The sequence below is a fragment of the Fusarium graminearum genome, chromosome 4, assembly GCF_000240135.3.
Source record: "Fusarium graminearum PH-1 chromosome 4, whole genome shotgun sequence".
In the NCBI taxonomy this organism is placed as follows: domain Eukaryota; kingdom Fungi; phylum Ascomycota; class Sordariomycetes; order Hypocreales; family Nectriaceae; genus Fusarium; species Fusarium graminearum.
This window is the reverse complement of record NC_026477.1, coordinates 603202-625264: the sequence shown is the minus strand read 5'-3', so window position 1 is coordinate 625264 and position 22063 is coordinate 603202. Positions and strand designations below refer to the sequence as shown.

Genomic DNA, 22063 nt, shown 5'->3' with positions numbered 1-22063 from the left:
CGGGAATGGGACGTCAAGGCTTGGACCCTTAAACAAGTCGAGGTATGGTGCCCCCCGCAATGCTTTAATCTGCCTTCTGCTTCCCCTGCCCCCGGTACAAACCCCTCGCTTCATGGAATGGCCTCTTCTCGGGCACGCGACCTCGGTATGGCCCAACCTCTGGTAGGCGACGAAGCCGAAGTGTACTTGACCGAGATGCTGCGCGCATGCAAAACTTGTTGTCGTCTTGGTTTATGCAATAGGAAATTTCGAGATGCTAACATTGTTTCTTCAACTGGACAGACTGGAGAGTGGAAATCAAAGGGCCTGCATATCGTGCGTGCCTCGGTCCGAGACCAAGAAGGAAAGCGATACCTATTTGTTATCGATGAGTCGGAGGCCTGGAAGGTTTCGGTTGGTCTTCAACGACTCCGCCGCGGCACCCAAGTTCGACAGCTTGCTGTCAGCGGTATGGCAGCCGCAGATGCCCGAGGCACCCTCGAGATGCTTGGATGGGCTTGAGACTGAGACGTATTCGCTTCGGTACATAGATTTTGGGAGAGACGGCACCATCACCAAGAATAGAAGTATAGAAGAGCGGGCAGGGCTGTGATTTATCGGTGGACCGGATAGCGGTTACCTAGGTGAAAGGATCAAGTGCAGCATTTGTGGCGAAGTTGTTGGAATGTCAGTGAATTGCATAGCAAGACAGGAGTACCGGGGCAAGGCGGACTGGATTTGACAGGGCTGGCCGACCTGTGTCAGTCATTTTGTTTCATTGCGAGCTGTTCATCATACCCCTTTGGCATCTTTGATTGGATCAAGGATAGATTTTACGATGATAGATGACTATTAATTCGATGTCTGTTTGAAGCTGTATTGCGACGTGACTGTGTTGTCTTTGTCTCTAGGGTAACCCTGGAAGATGTCTTTTAGATGAACAGGTGAGGTAAAGTACAATGTGAGACTGGATATAGTGGATAACTTGATGTATTCTTATTATTGTCGTTCGTATTGAGGCTTGATATGGTAGAACAATGTTGTGGGTGGTGGTGGTAGGAAACCTTGTCGATTGTGTCTCATTGAATTCGTCAATGAGTAGATAGTCCTTCAAATGCACTTCTTATGTACACCAATCATTGCATTGGCATGGATATTCCTGCCGACGGGTTTTATTTGTCGCCTATTATCTCTTTTCAGATTGAATGAGTCTACATTCATACATTCATGAATCATGAGATTGACGATGTCGAGTTGCGTGCCAAGTTGGTCATGTGACGCAATCTTTATTAGTACTGTGGCCTCTTAACATCAACGAAACCACTCACTTACACTCATTCACTTTACTCATCGACGCAACTCAACAAACAAAAATGGAGACTATATATCTCATCATCGGTCTTTTCATTCTGTTCACGGTTGGCCGAGTAAGTAACCTCCCATCTGTCAATCCATTCACCACTAACTTTCCAGGCCATATTCGCGGACCGTTCCCCCATCCCCGAGACCTCAGGAAAGGTCAACAAAGTGACCGAGGCATCAGAGTTAGACACAGTCCTCTCTTCAAACAAGCATGTCGTGGTAGACTTTTACGCCGACTGGTGTCCTCCATGCCGCGCCATCGCGCCCGTCTTTTCTACTCTTGCTGACAAGCACGCATCAACCGGCCATCTTGCTTTTGCCAAGGTCAACACCGATCATGTGAAGGAGGTTGCTGCCAAGTATGGGATCTCGGCTATGCCCACTTTTGTGTTTTTCACGGATGGTGTGCCCAAGGGTGTTTCAGTTGAGGGATTGCCGAGTGGCCATTCTGTTAATGTCAACAAGGATGGACTGGTTGATAGGATTCGGGGTGCGGATCGAAGAGCTTTGGAGGCTGTTGTTCAGGTTTTGGCTAGTAAGGAGTAGGATGTCGGGAGAAACACAGTCATGAGACAATTCATCTTACAAACGATGGATAATGGTGGAATGGCACAATCCGCTGCGATTTGTGTATGACCAGAGTTGACGAGTCAATGTATATTGTCGGGCGCCCTCCCGCCATGTCCAGAGCCATAACAATACGTGTTCTACGATTCAAGTTTGTCACTGGTTTGACCCAAGCTGAAATAACCGATAACTGATGCCGAAACATTAGACGTCCGTATTATACTGAAGTACCCCTTTATGCCCCCCAGCTGATATTCATACTACTACTTTGTGAGCAATCGACGAAGCAAAGAGGTTCTGATTGTCCAAAAAACGGACAAAAGCCCGGACAAGCCTTAGGTGACCCAGACAGGGAATCCATGTGTGAATTGAGGCTATTGATGTATAAAGAAGAGAAAATTTCCTTCTGTTCAGTTATATCTTCCTTTCTTAGTTATCTAGTCTATATCACCTTTTTCACTTTTCCTCACTCTATGGCACCTTGTTCTCTAGCCTGCTATACTCCTTTACCTTGCCTATATTTTCACCATGATCTTGGTCACAGATACTCCATAGCTTATGCTACTTGGACTAAACTTCTTAGACTACTTATGTTTCTGCCCTAAGACTTAGAGCTCAAATCAGCTTTATATATACCGAATCAACCCCGTCAACTGTGCCTAGCAGAGAGCTGCCTCTGTGTTAGGCAGCCAGTGCGAACGGCCGGCAGCCAGCTGTCAAGTGAATTGCAGACTGCACCTTGGGCAGAGGAATCCAATTTTAACAACAAGAAAATATGTTTGTGCACAACTTCACGACGATTTTTCAACAAAACATCGTGCCTCACAATCTATCTTCACAAAGAACTCTTGACTTCTACACTGCGCTTTAAAGATTGATAGTCACGATGGCCTCAAACGGCACTCAGGGCAGCGATGCCAATCAAAATCCCGCTCCTCAGAGTGACAAGCCCGTTCCTCAGAACGTGGCAAACGTTTCTGGTGGTAATCGTGGCCGTGGTCGTGGTAGTTTGGGCCGTGGCTCCCACGGCGGAGTCTCCCAAAACTCTGTCAACAACGTTCCTAACTTGCCCAGGAGTGTGCCAAACTTGCCGACCACTAGCTGTACTAATCGCGACTATAGCCGAGCTGAAGGCAGACGCAGGAACCTGGAAAGGACTATAACATTCACAGCCGAAGACAGGAATGAGCCAGCACCCAAGCAGGCCATCGAGGACGTCAGCGACGAAGCGTCTGATAAGGCATGTCCCGATTGCAAGGGACACACTTGCGGTTTTTGCAGGGCCAAAGACCATGCTATGATTCACTGCCTCATGGCAAAAGATGGTAACATCCCTGGCTGCGTCTTGTGGAATACGATGGCGCATGAGCTGAATGCATGCCCTATATATATGGGCCTAGACATGCAAGAAAGGTTGAAAGGCCTCATAAATGAGCGCGCTGGCCTCCCTAATGTAAAGGTGAAGGACCACTGGTCCACTCTGTTTCATGCATGGCTGTATGACAAGGCGTCCGAGGGGATGAGAGCCCCTGACGAGTACCCATGGACAGAGGCCCACGCGATTGAGCTCAATGGGCGCCAGAATGGCAATTACGCTCATGGGCTGCAGTTGGTGTTCGAAAAGAGCGGCCACGACCGTTCTGTTCTTCCCAAGGATGAGGTGGTCAAAGACGCTGTCGGTGTCTGGTGGCATTTCTGGTTGCGACGCGGTCTTCCATTTCCTCAACGCCTGGTCGAGATGGGCTTCACTAGTCCTTTTGATACTGCCGGCCCAAAATTCGGAGCCAAGGAAGTCTGATCATGTCACGACGGAGCTGAGCGCTGAGGCCGAGAAGAAGAGAAGCCCCAGGGTACCCGACTATGAGATTTCTTGAAACGACGACGAAATGGATATCCCTCTGTCCTTTTTGAGGGATAACCGCTGCGCATTGGCAGCAGGCAGCTTTGTCTAGATTTCTATAGCGACCGGTTAAATTAAAGATGTCGTTGATTTGCTGGATAAACATAAGTCTACTTATCTTGCCGTGAATGTACTCTATGTGACCGTGTCTTTATGCTATAGATGTGCTGCCGAGGGGGCAGTAGTTTATATAAGTTGACAGTTATTAAAAAGATCTCATATGAAACCCGAGATCGTCAATTATACTGAACTGTCCCTGCTTTACATCGTAACTACAATTTTGGTCGCAGATACTCCAGCATTAAGAATATCCATAGCAGCCTGAAGAGAACTAAGCCCGTGTCCAACAACCTTTGCCTCTGGCGCCGCTATGAAGTTACCACTTGCCAACTCATCCGAAATATAATCATTGAAGATCTTTGAAGAGAGATCCTTGTTGGTTGATAGTGGCACGACAAACTTCGTTTCGACGCCTTCTGGTAACGGGAAGCGAGGTACCATCGTCAAAGGAACCAGTTTGCAATTATCCGGCGAGCTTAGAGCGACAGCCGCACAAGCTTCGACGATTGGAGCATATTGAGAGGGATCAAGGCCTCCATTTGCGATACAGCCAGCGACTGTCTTTCCATGGACAGCGGCGAGAAGGTCTTGCTTGATTGAGGTCGAGTTGTAGTCAAAGACTTGGCTGGAACCCAGTTTCTTGAGGTAGTCAAAGTTTCTGGGTGATGCAGTGGTTATGACTTCGAACCCAGCTGCTTTGGCAAGCTGAATGGTGTTGCACCCAACACTGGTCGATCCACCCCAGATGAGAATGACTTTGCCGTTGGCCTCGGTATCAGGGGCAGGAAGATCGAGCGCCAAGTATTCCGGATGAAACAAAGCCTTGACAGCAACACTCAAGCATAGAGGAAGCGTAGCTGCTTTTTCGTAGCTGATATTGTCCGGGATCTTGGCGCAAGAGTATTCTTTTACAGGAACGTACTCCTGAAAGCTCCCCATGGTAGAGCCGGTGACCCGATCACCAATTTTGAACTTGGTGATACCAGAGCCAAGGGCTACAACTTGTCCGGAGACATCAGAACCAAGTATAGCTGGGAACTTGAGCCATGGAAAGTAAGTGCCGAGTTTCTGCTGGGCACAGTCGACGGGGTTGAGGGCGACCGCATGGTTCTTTACTATGACTTGGCCGTCTTCGGGCTCTGGATATGGAGCCGATTTGAGCTCAAGGGGGGTATTGACGGCAACGAGGTATGCGGCTTTGTTCTCTGACATGATGTGTATTGATGAATAAATCAGATGATGGCTCTGGGGGTTTCATTGTGTTAGGTTATGGACATACACAAACGTTCTTATAGTCAGTCAAGTCTTGGTTCTGTCCAGCGGGTAGCAGAAAAGTTGGCCTCCCAAGTCCCAAGGCACAAAAATAAGTAGTCTAAGAAGCCTAGTCTAAGGAGCATAAGGTGGCCTACTAATTTCGTCTCTTATGCTTTCAGAGGTCTATATAGTATCTTGACGATCATAGATCCAATGGCGGTAGTATGGTGAATCAGATATCAGTGAATACGAGTCGAGGTTAGCGCTTATTGAGGGAGGACTGGGTGGTATCGGATATAAGTCGTATAAAGTCCGCCAAGAGTGTAAAAGCCGCATGACTGACTGGGTTACCCTAGATTCAAAGGGTATGATCTAATGGAAATGGGCGGGAGTAATAGATATACGAGCTTGATGTTCCAGCCGATATGAGATGCATCGGTTCAGGCGGAGGAGGACACCCTACTGACAGAACAGCGAATCGGAACTCGAGATCTTTTGCATGACAGCATGGTTCCATCAATCCATTGCAACAAAGAATACTACCTGCAGAAGAGCAGATTATCCTGTACGAAAACTGGATCGTCAACGACTGAACTGTTCCTCTCGAAGCCCCCCGTATCTCGGTCCGGAGCTCGGACGCTAGTGATCCACTTTTGCCGTACTCCGGAAGCCGTTTCGGCGGAGGTCCGGAAACGAAATCCTAAGCTATCGCGGCTTCTAACTATTCAATTAACAACTTGAAGAACTATCAATCGAGTCAAATTAAATTATTTAAGTCAATTATAGTGTTGTAAATATGTAAATAGTTGTATTCGGTTGGATGCTATGTCTGGCAATCCGCTTCGGTTCGGTTGAAGCAATCCCGGTTCGGGACCACATTCTCCCATTTAGAACAATATCACAAGTGCATTGGGCCAGTAGTTATGTAAAAAATGTTGTTATTAATTGAACAAGCCTCTCGACTAGTCAGTAGTAGTAGTACCTTTTCGTGCCTCCCTCTCAGCAACATAGGCACGCCACTTAGGGTTCCAAATACAAACAGGGATACCCAACAAAAAGATGGCACCAAAGATACCAGCCAAGACACCGAAAGCCCACTTGTAGCCATGTTGTTCAATCATCGGGGTCAAGCCATATGTAACTCCAAAGGAGACGATATTCTTTGTACCAACCACAGTGACAATGGCCGGGCCAGGATGCTTGGGTGCCGCTTCAGAGGCAAAAGTGGTAGAAATAATAATGACAGCCGTGAAGGAATACTGGAAAATGGTCCAGCCGAGGTACGGCCCCCACCAAGTCGATCCACCACCGGCAGTGAAGCCGTAGAGAAGAAGCATGGCTACACCGACGACTGCAGGAGGGGCCATGGTGATGAGGTGGTGCTCGGGCTGGTGAATACCGCGGTTTCGACGGGCCATCCACATGACGAATGGGTTGGCGAAGAGTGTGCAGTATAGCATGGCAATGACGGCTCCAATGGCTCCGCCGACGTTGATTAGACCGATATCCTTGGCTTGCCAGTGGTAGTTCTGCATCAAGACTTGGTTATAAGTCAAAGACATGCCCACACCACAACCAAGAGCGATAGACGAAGTAAGAACGGCGTATAAAATACCAGGCGACGAGAATGAAGCAGCCATGTACTTCCAGCTTAGAAGAATGACTCGTATTGGCTGTGAAGATGGCTTGGACCACGGTCGAAGACGCTGCGCGTATGTCTTGCGATCAGCATCCTCAATGACCCCGGCACCAGGAGGCGTCAATCCAGATCTTGCCATATCCTCCAGATAAGCCTGGGCCTCAGAATCAGGAATAACCCTTGTAACACCAAACTCATCTGTAACAACAAGCTGGCCATCGAGCGAAGCAGCCGGACGGGTGGACTGAGTCTCGAAACCAAGGAAGATGGCGAGGATAAACCCAACGCCCACGGTGATGGTGAAAACCCAGTAGTACCAGCGCCATCCGAGATCAGCATTGATGTATGAAGACGCCAAGTTGAGCGACGAGGAGAAAGCGTTCTGAAGCATCCAGTAGAGGCCAAAGATAAAGGCTCGCTCGTGGAGGAAGGTGACTTCGGTGAGCATGAGGGGTAGAAGAGACTCGGATGCGCCTGTTGCGATACCCTGGATGATACGAGAGGCGAGATGGCCATTGTAACTGTTCTGCACAGCTGCTGCAATGCTGGACGCGAAGAGAACAACTGTGGAGATGAGAAAGACGGGACGGCGACCAAAGGCCAGAGACAGAGGAAGGATGATGTAGTTTCCTACGCAGTGTTAGTCAAGTAGTCGATTTAATAGACAATCAACGTACCAAGACCGATGAACAAAGTCGGCAAAGTAATAAGAAGAACAACTTGATCCGAGTTGTAGCCCTGTGGGATATACGCCTCGAAGAAGACGTTTAGAATAGCACCCAGTCCACTAGCAACAGAAAGACCCATGATGGAAAACCAACAGCAGCAAAAAACAATGCCATACTTCTCCCATGGTCGAAAGTTGAGGGGATCGTTGGGATCAGAGGAGGGAACGGGGATCTTTCGAATCTCGCCCTTTGTGTCGACAATCAGCGCGTTTCCCTCGATATGGCCGTGTCCATCGTGGTGGTCTGCTTGGGGCTTTTCAATATGATCAGTTGAAATGACAGCCTCGAGGTTGGGATAGTCTTTTGTGTCTGCCATGACGAACAGCGATACCCTTGATTAGGATTATCAATTGATGTGAGACGACTCTGAAGAGACAAAATAAAGACTCAGCTCGTTGAGACTATTGATTTATATAAGTCAAGGCCTTCCCCACATCGGAGTTTTAGATCCATCTCTCCAAAATACCCCAGGATCTCGGATCGGCGCTCCAGATTCTCTCCACATTCCCGCTCCGGGGGTTCGGTTCGGCAACTGATGCCCCGAACTTTTGGAGTATTGGTTTATATATAATGAAATAAACTTAGTGTGAGTATCTCGAAATGTTAATTGGTGTCTAACTGTGTCTAACAATGGCATTGTCTGTCAGTCATAGACTCAACTTGACTGTCGCCATAATTCATCATGAGCTACACGATGCCACTATCCATGCTAAACCACTTCCAGACATGACAGCTTACCGAACCGAAACACTACAATTCAACTGTTCTCATACAACCCCGCATCGCCATAATATCTGTCCGTATATGGCTTACTGAGGGAATAACTCATAGAGGACCAACCACCTTTGCCCAGACCTCAAACAATACCAGAATCGACATGAACGTCCCAAGAGCCTCGATGACAACTCGACTCAGAGGCCAATCTTCACCTTTCGCGTCGATACGCCCAACCATAGGCAGCCCTGTAATAAAGAAAGCCATATATCCCAAAGACCCAACCGTCATCATCCGATCAGTCTTTTCATAGTAAAACCAATCCGAAAGAAGGGGGCTTGCCATGAAGAACGTTTCTCCAAGGGCAACGCCATAAGAAAGGGCTACTACCACAACTGCCCTACCAAAACGTCCGGGTTGTAAGACCTGAACAACTGCTTTCTCTGTGACCATGAGAACAGTATAGTATGTCATAAAGTATGCGTGTGTAAGAGGGTACAAAAACACAGGAACTTGACCACCAGTTCTTCCAACGACGGCAGAGCTAAAGTTCCACTTGCAAGGGAACTTGTATCTCATTCCCATGAGATCAAAGAAGTAGTGTGATGTGAAATATGTTCCCAAGCATACAATCACCGCCACCCAGACGTTCAGCTTGAACCAGTATCTGCGATACCAAGGACGGCCAATCTTTTTCGATAAGAGCGCTGGGAATAATGCAGGTGGCGTGGCAACTGCTATTGAGAAGAGAAGGTAATCAATGTCGTTCCAGCTATGCATTATACCGCTCAGCATGGCGAATGCTACTGCGACTATCCAGAAGGGGCTTAGAAAGAGGTTTAGTCGTTGTGTCCATCGTTTCTCGGCTTCAATGCTCTGGGCTGTGGCTTTGTAGATACTCGGTGTTGATGGGGGTGCCATTTTTGACACTTGCATGTAGATGCTTACGTCTAAAATGTCTAGGGAAAAAAGTGAACAATGAAGGAGTCAGGATGTCCATGGCTATATAGCCGGTTAATACCAGCCCTTGTTCTTGTCCGCCAAGAATTGTAAGGTCAGCTTACAGGGCAACAGAGATCTACTTGACTATTTCCCCTCATCTATCCAATGTCATATTACGGACGTCGTGCAAGGGTCTATTTACAGTACTCAGACATACGAATATTCACAATTGTTCTAGATCCCAAAGTACAGGATATGAGCCATCAAGCTGAACTTTGCTGAGTCACAACGAAAGCAGACCCAATAACTAAACAAATTCGTGCCACCCTTAAACAGTTCATTGGGTTTTCCTCACAAAACAGAATCCCACGTGTACAAAAGTAAGCAAATATATAGTGATAGCTTAGAAGCGCTTCAATAACTAACAACTGATCTCCCAGAAACAAATCCATTGAGAGAGACATCTTGGTTATCAGATTCGGCTTTGACCTCTTTCAAGAGAAGCAATCTTCTGCCTGGCCTCGGATAAGTCCTTTAAAGTCTCAGACCAACCCTGTGTGGCCTCGATTAGGTTCTTCTGCGCGTTATTACAGCCCTGCTTAACGTCAGACAGCTCCTTTGTGAGTTCAACGTTCGTATTGCGCAAAGACTCCAATTCGACTTGAGAGTTGCCCTTCGCACTTTCGAGAGAATCAATCTCGTCGTGTGCCTTAGACAGCTGGTCTCGTGCCTGGGTAAGGTTTTCAAGCCGAATGCGCGCCTCCTCTCTTAATTGATCTTTAGCTGTATCCCTTTCCTCGCGGACACGTTCGAGCTGACCATTGAGAAGTTCGTTTTCCGTACGCAGCTGGCTGTTATTGGAACTGCGAGTAGTGCTCAGGCTCTCTGACTCGAGAGCTTCAACTCTTTTTAGTAACTCAGCGTTACGAAGTCTCTCTTGATCAAAGCGCGAGGCGAGTTCTGCATGTCCTCGTTCGAGACGACTGATTCGATCGTCCATTGCATTTCGCTCTTGCTCACCCGGCAAAGACTGGCTCAACCTGGCGTCTGGGCCTCCTTGGTCTTTTTTCTGCTTTTTTCTCGAAAACATGACTCGAAAGACGTACTCTACGTTTCGTGAAAGGTATTCCTTCAACTGACCAGGTTCAGGGAATTCAACTTTGTCGTTCCCTAGCTCTGACTTGAAAGCTGCCCATATGCGCGCTGTAGTGGTCATCCAAGACTTTTCGACCCAAGGATAATTGTTAAGGGCTCTCTCGATAGCTCTCAGGTCCTCAATCAGGACAGGGAATGCAAATAGTCCATGGCATTGGGTGTAACTCTCAAGATCATGGCCATCTTCCTTCTTGACATAGTCAGCAATGGTGAGTAGAAAGACCGGGAAGTCTTGAGCAATCTCAGTCTCGCCTATTGCCTTCGCCAACATATCGGAAATGGTTTCGGGCCCATCTCTCGACTGATAGAGCATATGCCTGAGTGTCTCAATAGCCTGATACCCTCTTGCATGGTGCTCTTTCTCGGGCCAAACACCTCGGTGACCTATTCGGCACTTGACCGCAAACTGCAAGGCGAGTCGAAACATGCCAAACTTATGACCCCATACTGGGTGGATGATTAGAGATGTCAGAAGCTTGCTGAAATCTGAACCAAACACCACTTTGTCGGATATGGAAGTGCTGGTGCCATATTGTAGTAGATTTTGCGGGGCAAGCATGCAGTTTGGTGGCATGTGTAGCACTCGCACGGAGGTCTTCCACAAGATCTTAAAGTCTTGGGACGCGGCGGCAAACTCGTCAAAGGCGTCGATGCTCTCCCACTCGGCTGACTCTACAAAGAGCTGCATAGCTTCCGCTTCATTATCCTGAGATAACTCGTGGGAAATCCCGAGCCCAGGCATAATGTCCAAGTCAATCTGCTCAGGTGGTGGGCGCGCTTGAAGGAGTTCTTTGGCAATTTTGAGTGCGACCTCATCATGAGTTGCTGCAATTTGTCTGGCTTGTTGTCTCTTGCTGGTTGGATTAGATCCGGTTGAAAGAGGACGCTCCGGCCGTGAACTCATTGTATCCGGCCCTCGTAGAAGAAAATGAAGTGATAGTTTTTGATAAGGGTTCGTGAGGTTTCGTTTAGAGGTAGTGTGGTAAGGAGGAGAGATGGAAGCTGTAAAAAAGAAATTAACAAACAAACCTCCTTAGGCCACCAGAAAATTCCGACGGCTGCCACCAGACGACAGTGAATCATTTGAGTTAGGCATCAGTACAAGTTATTTATTTCTCTCTAAATCTCAGAGACTGCCTCAAACTTCTTCCCTTTACAACATGAATCGACAAAATGGCAGACCGTTACGACGTGATGTTAGGACTCAAATTCTCTCCACTGATTGCACCTGAAGGTGCTGAAATCGCGTTTGGCATCCATCATGCATCAGAAGCAAAAGGCGCAAAGCTTGTATTTCGGGATTGGCAAATGATACCAGCCCGTATTATATCTCGGTGGATGGCGGAACATGCACCAGAATGCCAAAGCCTGGCAGATGTTTTGGTTTCCAATGGTATTGAACTGGATACTGAGAATGAGGATGAATGGGCCGAGGACGTTAGTGACCAGTGGGCGACAGGTATTCTTCAGTACTTTTCTACCTAGTGGATAATCAAGAATTTTAATAACAAGACGTTTTTTGTTACAGTGCCGCAGCTGATGCCAAACTAATCCGAGAAGAGACTTTTATCTGAAGACATGGGGGGTGTCCTCTGTCGAGGAGAGTGGCGTTGCAGTCTGCGTATGGTCAAGAACAATAGGATACATCCAAAGAGGCTATCAATGGGGCATAGAGTAGTACTGTCCGAATTCTCATGTCAATGTTGCTCGAATCATAGGCAAAGGAGACGAAGCTGGAACGTCTAATTTGTGATATCCAGCCACTGCCTTTCAATGTATCAACTTTGATTGAGATAAGGGCAGGGAACAGAATTTCTTTTTGTTAGTTAGATGCTAGAGTTAATTGGTCAGAATTGGTCTTGGTTTTTGCCTCACTGTTTATTCTTAGTGAACGATATGGTTGTGTATAAAATATGATTGAGTTTCGCTGGCATCATGGTTACCCTACGTCACAAAGCACAAAGCCAGTCGCCATTACTTACAAACAACCTCTTCTTATGGCTTTGGGATAAAGCATCAATTTCGACATGGATTTCGAATACGACGATATAATGAGGCCATTAAAATTTGTAGTTCAAGTTTATTTTGATCTCAACCTTGTAGGCCTGTCGTGGAGTAGACAGTGGATCAAGTTTTTCCCGCTTGGAGTATCCATACCTCGAAGATCAACTCAAAACACCACGTTGCGACATCTTCACCTTTGCTTGCCTACTCAGACTCAACTGAACTCGCCTCTCAAAATCAACTGAGCCGGGTCTCCAATTAAAATGGACGCCGCAACCCCAAAGAGACCAGCCCAGGTGGCTTTCCGCATTCATCCCCTCTACCGCATCTTCTTTCTCGTCCTTGAGCCCATCTCTGCTCTCGTTGGCGCCTTCTTCACTCACTTCCGCCAAGGATCTTACCTCACTCTTCTCAATGCGGCTTCTGCACCTACCACAGCTCAAGCGGTGCCAAAGGCTACATCGGTTGCCATGTCGCAGCTCGCTAATATGTACTTCTTCTTCGCGCTCAATGAGGCGCTCGTGCTGCGGTCTACGCCAGACCTGAGAGTCTGGAGGGTTGTGCTGTTTGTGCTTCTCGTGGCGGACGTGGGACACTTGTTCTCCATGAGCGAGCTGGGAACGGGGATTTACTGGGATGTCAAGTCATGGAATGCGAGCGACTGGGGAAATATCCCTTGGGTTTATGCTGGTATGACTCTGAGGGTTTGCTTCTTGATGGGTTTCGGATTGGGAGAATCGAGGGTTTTGAAGAGGAAGGTTTAGGGATTTCGTCGGTGTTGGGGATAGCGAAGTTCGGTGTTTGGTAGCGAGGTTTCTCGGGTTGGATACCGAATTTTGGTGCAAGAGTTGGAGATTATAAAAGAAAAAGACTTGGGATTACTTGACTAGACCTGTATGAGGCAGGATATGATGAGTCTAGAACACATGATGCTTGCTATAAAGAGATGCCCCCATCAGGACATTTACCGTTTCTAGGCGAGAAGTATCCCAAATAAGCATATTTGGATGCATCGCAGTAGTTCTCATGATCAATTCCTATGCAATCCCCCACGATATCTTGATCCACCAGTTTCTGACCATGATGGACCACAATTGTTTAATGTCCAATCAAGTCGTAGCATCGGCTGTCGGATATCGCGTGTCGCTTCTAGTTAGATGGAGCTTCAACCGAAACCCCCAAACAAACCCCCAAAAGTGGTCGCGCTCGAATCAGAACCAACTGCAGTTACCTACTCTTATTCATGATGGAGGGAGGAAGGAGGAAAGGAAGAAAGGAGGGGTTGACCAGGTTATTTCATCGCTCTTGCCCCTCATTGCAACGCCATGAGGGGTGAGCTTCCCATCCAGTGGGGGTTCCTCCTTCCCAGGTTATGAAGAGGAGAAACCACGAGGTTTATAAATCGTCATGATGCCCCAATTGTGCCATTAACTCTTACCTCGTCTGTTTCCCTCTTCTTTCCTCTCCATATACCCTCATCTTATATACACCTATACATCATGTCTGTCCCCGACAAGTTCCAGGGCTTCCAGTCCCCCAGCGCCGAGCACTGGACCGACTTCCAGAAGAACTCATTCGAGCCTCGTCCCTTTGGTGAATACGATGTCGACATCAAGGTTGAGTGCTGCGGTGTTTGCGCCAGTGATCGCCACACCATCAGCGGAGACTGGGGTGCCTGCCCTTACCCTCTTGCTGTCGGCCACGAGGTTGTCGGCAAGGTCCTCCGTGTAGGCGACAAGGTCACTCTCGCCAAGGTTGGAGACCGTGTCGGCGCCGGTGCCCAGGTTTGGTCCTGTATGGACTGCCGTCAGTGCAAGAATGACAACGAGACCTACTGCAAGGACCAGATTGACGCCTATGGCGCTGATTACCTTGACACCGGATTCAAGACCCAGGGTGGTTACTCTTCCCACAGCCGAGTGCATGAGTACTGGTAAGTACCCTCGACTGTTTCTCAGAGTCCAATGTCTAACGTGTTTCCCAGGGTCTACCCCATCCCCGAGGCTCTGTCAAGCACCCAAGCTGCTCCCATGCTCTGCGCCGGTATCACCGTATACAGCCCTCTGAAGCGTCTCGGCGCCGGTCCTGGAAAGAAGGTCGGTATCGTCGGTATCGGTGGTCTCGGTCACTACGGTGTCATCTTCGCCAAGGCTCTGGGTGCCGAAGTCTGGGCCATCTCCCGCTCGCGAGCCAAGGAGGAGGATGCCCGCAAGATGGGCGCCGACGGTTTCCTGGCCACGGGTGAGAAGAACTGGACCGAGGGCCACAAGATGACATTTGACATCATCATCAACACCGCTACCTCGTTCGATGGCTTCGCTCTCAGCGAGTACCTCAGCCTCCTCGATATTCACGGCCACTGGAACTCGGTCGGTCTGCCTGGTGGCGACGGAATCGAGATCCGCAACCAGGACTTTATTACCAACGGTTGCTACATCGGCACGTCTCACTTGGGAAGCCGACGTGAGATGCTCGAGATGCTTCAGCTCGCTGCTGACAAGGGTCTCAAGTCATGGATTGAGGAGATCCCCATCTCCACCAAGGGTCTTCAGCAGGCCATGCAGGCTTTGGAGAAGAGCTCTGTTCGTTACCGATCTTGCATGACAAACTACGATGAGGCCTTTGGTGCTTGAGCAGATGTTATTTATAAAAGGGGAATTTTTGTCGAGAGCGAGTTTATGAATTTATGAGAGATAATAGTGGAGGTGAAAGACACCTTGATAAGACACCTTGATGGGTTGAAATGACGAATATCTACCAAGTTGATCTATAAGACTGTCTCTCAATGAATTGACGAATTAAATTGAAGCATGCAATGGGTGACTTTTAGCCAATGGGTGCGTCTGGGTCTATGGCGGTGACACTTGAAGTCTGCATACAAAACCAATTGTGTTTTGTAAGCCCTGAATCTTTCCCAGCTTCATGATGGGTATTGTCAAGTTTAGCGTTGATTCATTTTGAGGCCTGCAAAGTGTTCCACTGACGAGATGTACATAGCCATCCCTGTCAAAGCTAGTCCCAATACACAACCCCAGGAATCTCTAACCCACCCTCAGGGTATCAGAAAAACTAGCCGCTGGAAGCATAAGAGACGAAATTAGTAGAACAGCTTATGCTACTTAGACTATGCTCTTTAGGCTATTTATTTTTGTAACCTAAGACTTAGGAGGTCAACTTTTCTGGTACCAAGTAGCCCACCTCCACGTTTTCCCAGCCATTCCTAATTCTGTCTCGCCGATGCCAAGTCAGAAACGCCCTCCGGCTATCTCCAACGGAGAACGGCGGAGTATCGACAGTGACTCAACGGGGATCTTGTAGCTGGATGGGTTGGTGTAAGCGACATATTACCTGTAACAGACTGTTGCACGTTTTTAGCAGTAATTTTGAGACTCACCGTGGATAGGAGAAAAATGTGATTAGCAATCGATAATAGTAAGAGTCATTGCTGTGGGCTGAAAGATTGTTTAAGATGAAGCACTTCGCTCTTTGTTTCGGGGCGAGATTTGGTGATACCCTCAGTTACACATTCTACAAAGACAACTATAAAACAATTAAACCAAAACTTCTATCTTATTTACAATCTCACTTGTATTCTTCTTGACATCAATTGTCTGCTCACTATCATGTAAGTCACCCTCATCAAAGCTAGAGCTTCAAGACTAACAACCAACTAGGGGACAATCACCAGCATCTTCAACTCAAACACCATCGAGATCACAAAGCTTGAGCCCCAGGAACCCATCATCAACCATGCGTCTCACCACACGCTTCAGCCGCTCCTTCAGCAGGGCAGAGATCACCTCAGTTGGTATCTCACCTTCTACTTCTGCAGCATTCGCCATCTACACCGCAGCGCAGACTGCCCAATCCTGGATCGACGTCTTTGACCTCAAGAACGGCAACGGTTACTCCAAGACGAGTGGATCTAGAGCTGTCTTTTCGCCAAAGGGCTCTCGCTTGGCGACTGTTCGAGACTGGACTGTTCAACTCACAGGCGGCGTTGACTTTCACCACTCAACCACTGTTTTCCTGCGGGACTATGTGAGTGGCAAGACTGCCTGCGAACTCAAGGAGGCAAAGGGTGAGCCTATTGCCTGGAGCCGCGATGGAAGACTTGTCGCGGTTGGAGAAGCAAGGGATCGTGTTGGAGTCTACGACGTTAAGAATGGGACTCGGGTAGGGATGGTTCTGAGCCACATCGATGCAATCACCCACGCTGCTTTCCTCCCTGACTCCAGCCTTGTCACCATCTCGCGCGACGGGACTCTGAGAATCACCAACACGACGAATTACAAGACGATTCGCCGTCTCGAAATGGACGGTTCCAACAACCCCCGAGCTCTAGCCGTCAGTCCTGACGGCCGACGCATCGTTTCAGTCTGGGGAACAAATGTCCACATCTGGGTACCTTCAGCAAACGATGTGACATCCTACAACCTCAACGCTGTGCGAAGCTACGAGGGCTGGCCGCTGGCTATCTCGCCCGACTGCCGATACATGCTTTGCAGAACCGAGGATGGCTTCGACATTATGGATGTTGTGACAGGCTCGGTAGTTTACGAGGAGACTACGGAGGTAATGGTGATGTCTGGGGCTTTTGCAGAGGATGGGAGGGCTTTAGTCCTTGGAAGAATGGATGGAGTTGTAGAGGTTCGAGATGTTTTGGATGCGAGGTCTTGAAAAGTTGTGATACCCGTTGGATATAGAGATTGTGGATTATCATGATAGATGGTATTTGGATTGTAATAGGGTTTGCTATTTTATGGAGGCGTTAGGGATGTCCGGTCCTTGAGTTAGGTATTCAACACCATTAATACATTAAAGAGCATATGCCAGGCTCTCAACAGCGATCATAATTTCATGACCATATTGACACTCCTACTTTTGAAATGACATGAGGGCTCTCCTATCCCGGTGTCTCTCCCATGCCATTTCGGAGGTCTCCCTCCTGAGGTAAGAGAACATCTCGACAACTATAGGCAAGGATATAAGAGGGAGTGGAGTTAAGAAGATTACATTGGAGATCATAAGAGAATATATTAGGAGCAGAATGAGAAGGTTCTCCTATTACAGGGCAGAGGTGAGGAGGTTCTCCCATACTAGGACAGAGGTGAGAGAACATCTCAGCAGCTGTGGGCGACGATGTGATCGCTGGCGTCTCATCCCCCGATCCGCTCTTAGCCTACCTAGCCTAAGAGTATCGGTTTTATATAACCCGCCTCGCTATCAAGTGCAAACGGCCGGCAGCCAGCTGTCAAGTGAGTTATAGGCTACACCTTAGGTAGGCAGAGTCATTCGACTTTAATAACAAAAGAATATTTCCACGCAACTTGGTAAAAACTCTTCAACAACAAACAACAAACAACAAACACACACACACACACACACACACACACACACACACACACACACACACATACACACACACACACACACACACACATACACACACAATGGCATTCGGTGAGGATATCAAAGAGGCCCCTGAGGCCACCCAAGCTGTCCTGCAAGCTAACAGCGCTCAAGCTCAAGGTTACTCAGGTCGTGGAACGTACGGAGGAGTCATGAAAGCCTCCAAAAAGAACCAGAGAATCCTTCCAAAATGGCCCACTGAGGGTGGATGGACGGTTGTTGTGAGCAATAACCCCGAAGACTTGGCTGCCGCGGTGGAAAAGATGAAGAGGGAAACAGGGTGACTTGGTCTACAGCAACTCATACCCTGCGTATCGTGGTATGCCACGACAGACCGATTGATGATAAATCAGGAGTGCCGGTACGAGTGGAATTGAAGTTGGATCTTGCTGAGTAAAACTAGCCTCTCTTTCTGTGATCATTGTTTGACCTTAATGTCGTGAATGTATTACTATAATGACAGGTAAAGCCGCCAATCGGCTCTATTTGTTAACAATAGCCTAAGAAAGAAGGCAAGATTGTCTAAACTCAGGACAAAGACAAAGACAAACCAAGGGTGCCTAGATCAGGCAAGAGGTATATGGATTGAGGAATTTAATGTATAAAGAGGAATGGATTTCCTTCTATTGATACATATTCCTCTTCCTTACTTGTCTGTTTACTTTCTCACTACTATATAATTGGACGTTTATATAATGTTCGTTTTATCTAATTGCCCCTACTTTTAGGCTGTCAGTGTAAAGGGATAGCGGCCATCTTTATAAAGAACGCATCTTCACAAAGCCTCCTCAGAGCAACACGCCCGTTCACCGGAACGAGGCCAAGACGCCGGCTACCACCAGCTGTCTGTGAATCAATAATGCGTCGCGCCTCACAACACATCTTCACAACACTTAATTCCCATCACGATGACCAACAATGCCTCCACCGGTAGTTACTCCGGCTCAGTTATAGGCGACTTTACCTTGGGTCGAACCCAGAACCACCGTGGCTGTGGCTCCTACGGTGGAGTGTCCAAAAACTCGGTCATCAACGTTCCTAACTTGCCCAGGATTACACCCAACTGGTCCACTGATTCTACAACAAACGACAACATCACGGCCAATGGTGCCGCTCCAGATGATGCTGCGGAAGCTATGCGACTCTATCTACATTCAGTCGACCGCGAGAGCATCAACGCCTGAGTCATCTCAGCCTCCGATCGTTGTACTCCGACGTATATACAGCTATGTCAGGCTTGGCGACGAGGATTGAATCAATGCCCAGTGGGTAAAAGATGCAGAAAGATGTAGCAACTTGCAGAAGGGAAATCAGGGAGGCCGAGGCTTTAGAGAACAGGACAAGAGCAAAGAAGTTCAGGACGACACAGGGCCCGTGATAGCAGACCTCGATCCTGTTAATCGATGCGTTCAACGCTGTAGCTAGAGTCCTCCTTAATAGTCACGCAATTGATATGTATATTAGAACCCTTTACCAATGACCTCAATATTTCTATCAGTCATGTAGCTTTTCAGCCCTCACTGACAGTTTGGCAATATTATCTGGATCTCACGAGGGTGCTATAGGATCAAGTGAAGGCCACACAAACCGTCTGGCATTAGAGTCAGTCAACATTTGACTTTGACTTGCTATCATATGGTAAACAAATAAATCGACGTTGCTTTGTTGCCAACTAGGCAGCTGCTTGGCTAATCATGTATGCATCATTGTTGGGAAACTGAGTTATCGTGAGAAGAACTTTATCGTAACTCAGTTTGATAGACTCTTTCTCTGTGAATTCCAGCCCACATATTCATTGTAGAGTTCATTAATTACTGTGTCGACAACTAGGCAGCTGCGCCATAATCAATATCCTGAGTTATTACAAAGGCATATTTTACTTAAAGTTGTACCAACCACCAAATGCTGAGTTGTTGGGAGACCGTGGGTTTGTGCTTAAAACTAAAATAAAATAAGAAGATATATATAACCGAGGATGCTGCTGTCTCTAAACACATACTCGAGTACCTTTACATGCTACTGTGCAGTCATTTTCATCAATCATCAATTGACAGCATCAGCAATTCACCATTCAGCACATCGATCAACATGAATGGATCTATGTTTGACAGCAGTTGGTCGCTTCCCACGATGGAAAACCGTCCCAATACCCCTACCCCTAGTCGTGAGCAATTTGCCGGACCAGCGACTACATCCTCTCAGAGTCCGTTGCCTTGCGACGCAATGAATCTGGATGAAACGTCCATTCCTGACCATCCAGCCTACTCTCCATTTCACGTCAACCATCTTTTAATGTTGGAAAAATTGGATGTTATGCAAAAACAAGTCGAGTCTCGAGACGAAGCGCTGGCTGAGGCTCGTCGCAACGCCGAATATCAGGCAAACATTCAGGCCGACAGGATCAACACTCTCGAAGCTCTGAATAACAATCTCAACGCCATGCTCGAGACAGCAGAGGTGGAGATGGATGATAGAAACACATCTGTCATGAGAGCCAAGAGCGAGGCTCGAAAGCACAGCGAAAAGACAGAGGAGTTACAGGCCAAGCTTACTGACTCGGAGATGAGGAGGCATTTCCTGAGAGGAAGACTGATCCAATCCGAGAAGGAAGTGAAGGCTAGAGACGCCAGAGCTGAGGAGCTGGTCAACATGAACCGAGAGATGACTCTAGATGTGGAGAAGAAGCAGCAGGATTGGGCAATTCTGGAGAGTAGCTTGCGGCAGCAGCTCGAAGATGCCCACAAAGCCACGCTGGTGGAACACCAGAAACTTGTCCAAGATGCAGAGAAGAAGTTCCAAGCATCCCAAGAAGCTCATGCCAATTGTGCAGAAGCGCTCTTTCTAGCCCGCGCAGAGATCGACAAGCTCCGGATGGACTTGAGCACTGCGAGAGAAGAAGCCAGAGACGAACTCGAAACAGCAGAGGATGACATCGAATCGGTCACGTCTCAGTTGTTGATGTGCCAGGACGAGCTTAAGAAGGTCAAAAGCGAGATCAAGTCCATTATGCAAACGGATTCAGCTCATGATCTGGAGACCATGCAGTGTTGGGAAGAGATAATTAACCCAGCGACACCGGGTGAGTTTTGGTTTCCGAAGGTTTGATGATCCCCCAAGCTCAACTGGCCAACAAAGGGGCAGAGAGAACTTCAAACTGGTGGACGACAGGGTCACCAGGAGGGATTTGAATTAAGAAGAGTAATAAAATGATTAATTAATTGCCTTTGCCTTTAGGAAAGAAAAGTGATGTACTAGAGGAATTAATCGTATTTGCACATGGAAAGTTAAGAGCCATCCTTCAGTATGTATTACCACACTACGATATATTCACGACATGAAGTCCTATCTACGTTCACAGAAAGATGGGGTAAAGTTTCAGTTTTATTAAGCAAGAAAAGTCCCATCTTAAGTTATACCTGTATTTTATCATTACTGAATCTCCAGTACTATCCTCTCCTTGTCTGCTGCATCTCGGCGAGGTGACTCAACGCCGACCCTGGACCCCACTCTGCACTTACACCTACCAAACCACACTAAACCAAACCTGGTTCCCTCCTCTCGACCTGTACCACAAAGAAACAGAGTGATCAGTCTTTCCTTCATATACCAAAACTAAATAGACAGTAATCAGCGAAGTAGCTAAACAACTCATTTGCTTAAGAGCCCATCACCTGCTTATCCTCGGATAGGCGCCTTCGCTTTTTGGACGTCGCAAGTTCGAAGCCCGTCTGTAACACTGGTCATGTTTTTTTACTGTCTTATTTCTCTGTATTCTTTTTACTATCCTACTACATTGTAGAAATCAAGTAGGATACATTATTAACTAAATGTTTAATGTTGAGAAAAAGCGATCTCGAACTGATTCGTTGCGCTTGTTGGTACGCATCTCTCCCATGTCATTTGTCTCAACCATCTATCCGTAAGCACAGCCCAATCTGACACTCCTTATATACGAAATTATCCAACAATCCTTTCAGCGAAGTAGCTAAATACTATATGCACGACGCAACTGCTTAAACGGTTATAGCTCTCTCGGGAGCCTTCGCTTTTTGCAAGTACCCATGTTCGAATGTTGACGTAAATGATAGAGCATGTCTCTCCGATACCTGTGTTGCTTTTTTATCACATTTATCTTCGAAATGAGATAAATACCGACTCTAAAAAGCTGCAAAACTATCATCTTGGCTCCCTTTGTCCATTCTTCTCCGTTGTGCCATATGGATGTTGTACAGCCCAGACACTAAGCCCTTTGACCCAGATCCACCACCAGGCAACATAGCCACCCCATCTCAACGCCGATCACCCGTTCCACTTGGATTTAGCATTATTCTATATAGTACCATCTAA

The 22063-nt window shown here is 47.6% G+C and overlaps 10 protein-coding genes across 10 annotated transcripts in view; 6 read left to right on the top strand and 4 right to left on the bottom strand.

The window, feature by feature from the left end:
- The window catches only part of FGSG_06626 (uncharacterized protein), a gene marked incomplete at its 5' end in the record, with an annotated part of 4022 nt that extends 1965 nt beyond the window's left edge, over positions 1 to 2057 (top strand). Inside the window, 3 exons of the mRNA XM_011327943.1 lie at positions 283 to 448; positions 891 to 923; positions 1453 to 2057. Of these exons, the coding sequence (XP_011326245.1) occupies positions 283 to 448; positions 891 to 923; positions 1453 to 1887 (634 nt within the window). The 3' untranslated portion in view covers positions 1888 to 2057. The remainder of the gene's footprint in view (positions 1 to 282; positions 449 to 890; positions 924 to 1452) is intronic.
- Positions 2058 to 2794: 737 nt separating this feature from the next.
- On the top strand, positions 2795 to 3706 carry FGSG_06625 (uncharacterized protein; the record flags this gene model as incomplete). Its single annotated transcript, XM_011327942.1, has 1 exon — positions 2795 to 3706. The coding sequence occupies one exon, from the start codon at positions 2795 to 2797 to the stop codon at positions 3704 to 3706; it is 912 nt and encodes a 303-aa protein (XP_011326244.1).
- A 363-nt stretch (positions 3707 to 4069) lies between these two features.
- Positions 4070 to 5080, bottom strand: FGSG_06624 (uncharacterized protein; the record flags this gene model as incomplete). Its single annotated transcript, XM_011327941.1, has 1 exon — positions 4070 to 5080. The coding sequence occupies one exon, from the start codon at positions 5078 to 5080 to the stop codon at positions 4070 to 4072; it is 1011 nt and encodes a 336-aa protein (XP_011326243.1).
- A 1004-nt stretch (positions 5081 to 6084) lies between these two features.
- On the bottom strand, positions 6085 to 7805 carry FGSG_06623 (uncharacterized protein; the record flags this gene model as incomplete). The annotated part of the gene is made up of 2 exons (XM_011327940.1): positions 6085 to 7325; positions 7439 to 7805. 2 exons carry the CDS (start codon positions 7803 to 7805, stop codon positions 6085 to 6087), a joined length of 1608 nt encoding a protein of 535 aa, XP_011326242.1.
- A 509-nt stretch (positions 7806 to 8314) lies between these two features.
- FGSG_06622 (uncharacterized protein) lies at positions 8315 to 9124 on the bottom strand (the record flags this gene model as incomplete). The annotated part of the gene is made up of 1 exon (XM_011327939.1): positions 8315 to 9124. The coding sequence occupies one exon, from the start codon at positions 9122 to 9124 to the stop codon at positions 8315 to 8317; it is 810 nt and encodes a 269-aa protein (XP_011326241.1).
- Positions 9125 to 9617: 493 nt separating this feature from the next.
- FGSG_06621 (uncharacterized protein) lies at positions 9618 to 10988 on the bottom strand (the record flags this gene model as incomplete). The annotated part of the gene is made up of 2 exons (XM_011327938.1): positions 9618 to 10030; positions 10166 to 10988. 2 exons carry the CDS (start codon positions 10986 to 10988, stop codon positions 9618 to 9620), a joined length of 1236 nt encoding a protein of 411 aa, XP_011326240.1.
- A 1579-nt stretch (positions 10989 to 12567) lies between these two features.
- On the top strand, positions 12568 to 13247 carry FGSG_06620 (uncharacterized protein; the record flags this gene model as incomplete). Its single annotated transcript, XM_011327937.1, has 1 exon — positions 12568 to 13247. The coding sequence occupies one exon, from the start codon at positions 12568 to 12570 to the stop codon at positions 13066 to 13068; it is 501 nt and encodes a 166-aa protein (XP_011326239.1). The 3' UTR covers positions 13069 to 13247.
- A 231-nt stretch (positions 13248 to 13478) lies between these two features.
- On the top strand, positions 13479 to 14937 carry FGSG_06619 (uncharacterized protein; the record flags this gene model as incomplete). Its single annotated transcript, XM_011327936.1, has 2 exons — positions 13479 to 14237; positions 14289 to 14937. The coding sequence occupies exons 1-2, from the start codon at positions 13804 to 13806 to the stop codon at positions 14935 to 14937; spliced, it is 1083 nt and encodes a 360-aa protein (XP_011326238.1). The 5' UTR covers positions 13479 to 13803.
- A 1117-nt stretch (positions 14938 to 16054) lies between these two features.
- Positions 16055 to 16984, top strand: FGSG_06618 (uncharacterized protein; the record flags this gene model as incomplete). Its single annotated transcript, XM_011327935.1, has 1 exon — positions 16055 to 16984. The coding sequence occupies one exon, from the start codon at positions 16055 to 16057 to the stop codon at positions 16982 to 16984; it is 930 nt and encodes a 309-aa protein (XP_011326237.1).
- Positions 16985 to 20008: 3024 nt separating this feature from the next.
- On the top strand, positions 20009 to 20821 carry FGSG_06617 (uncharacterized protein; the record flags this gene model as incomplete). Its single annotated transcript, XM_011327934.1, has 1 exon — positions 20009 to 20821. One exon carries the CDS (start codon positions 20009 to 20011, stop codon positions 20819 to 20821), a length of 813 nt encoding a protein of 270 aa, XP_011326236.1.
- Between the last annotated feature and the right edge of the window lie 1242 nt (positions 20822 to 22063).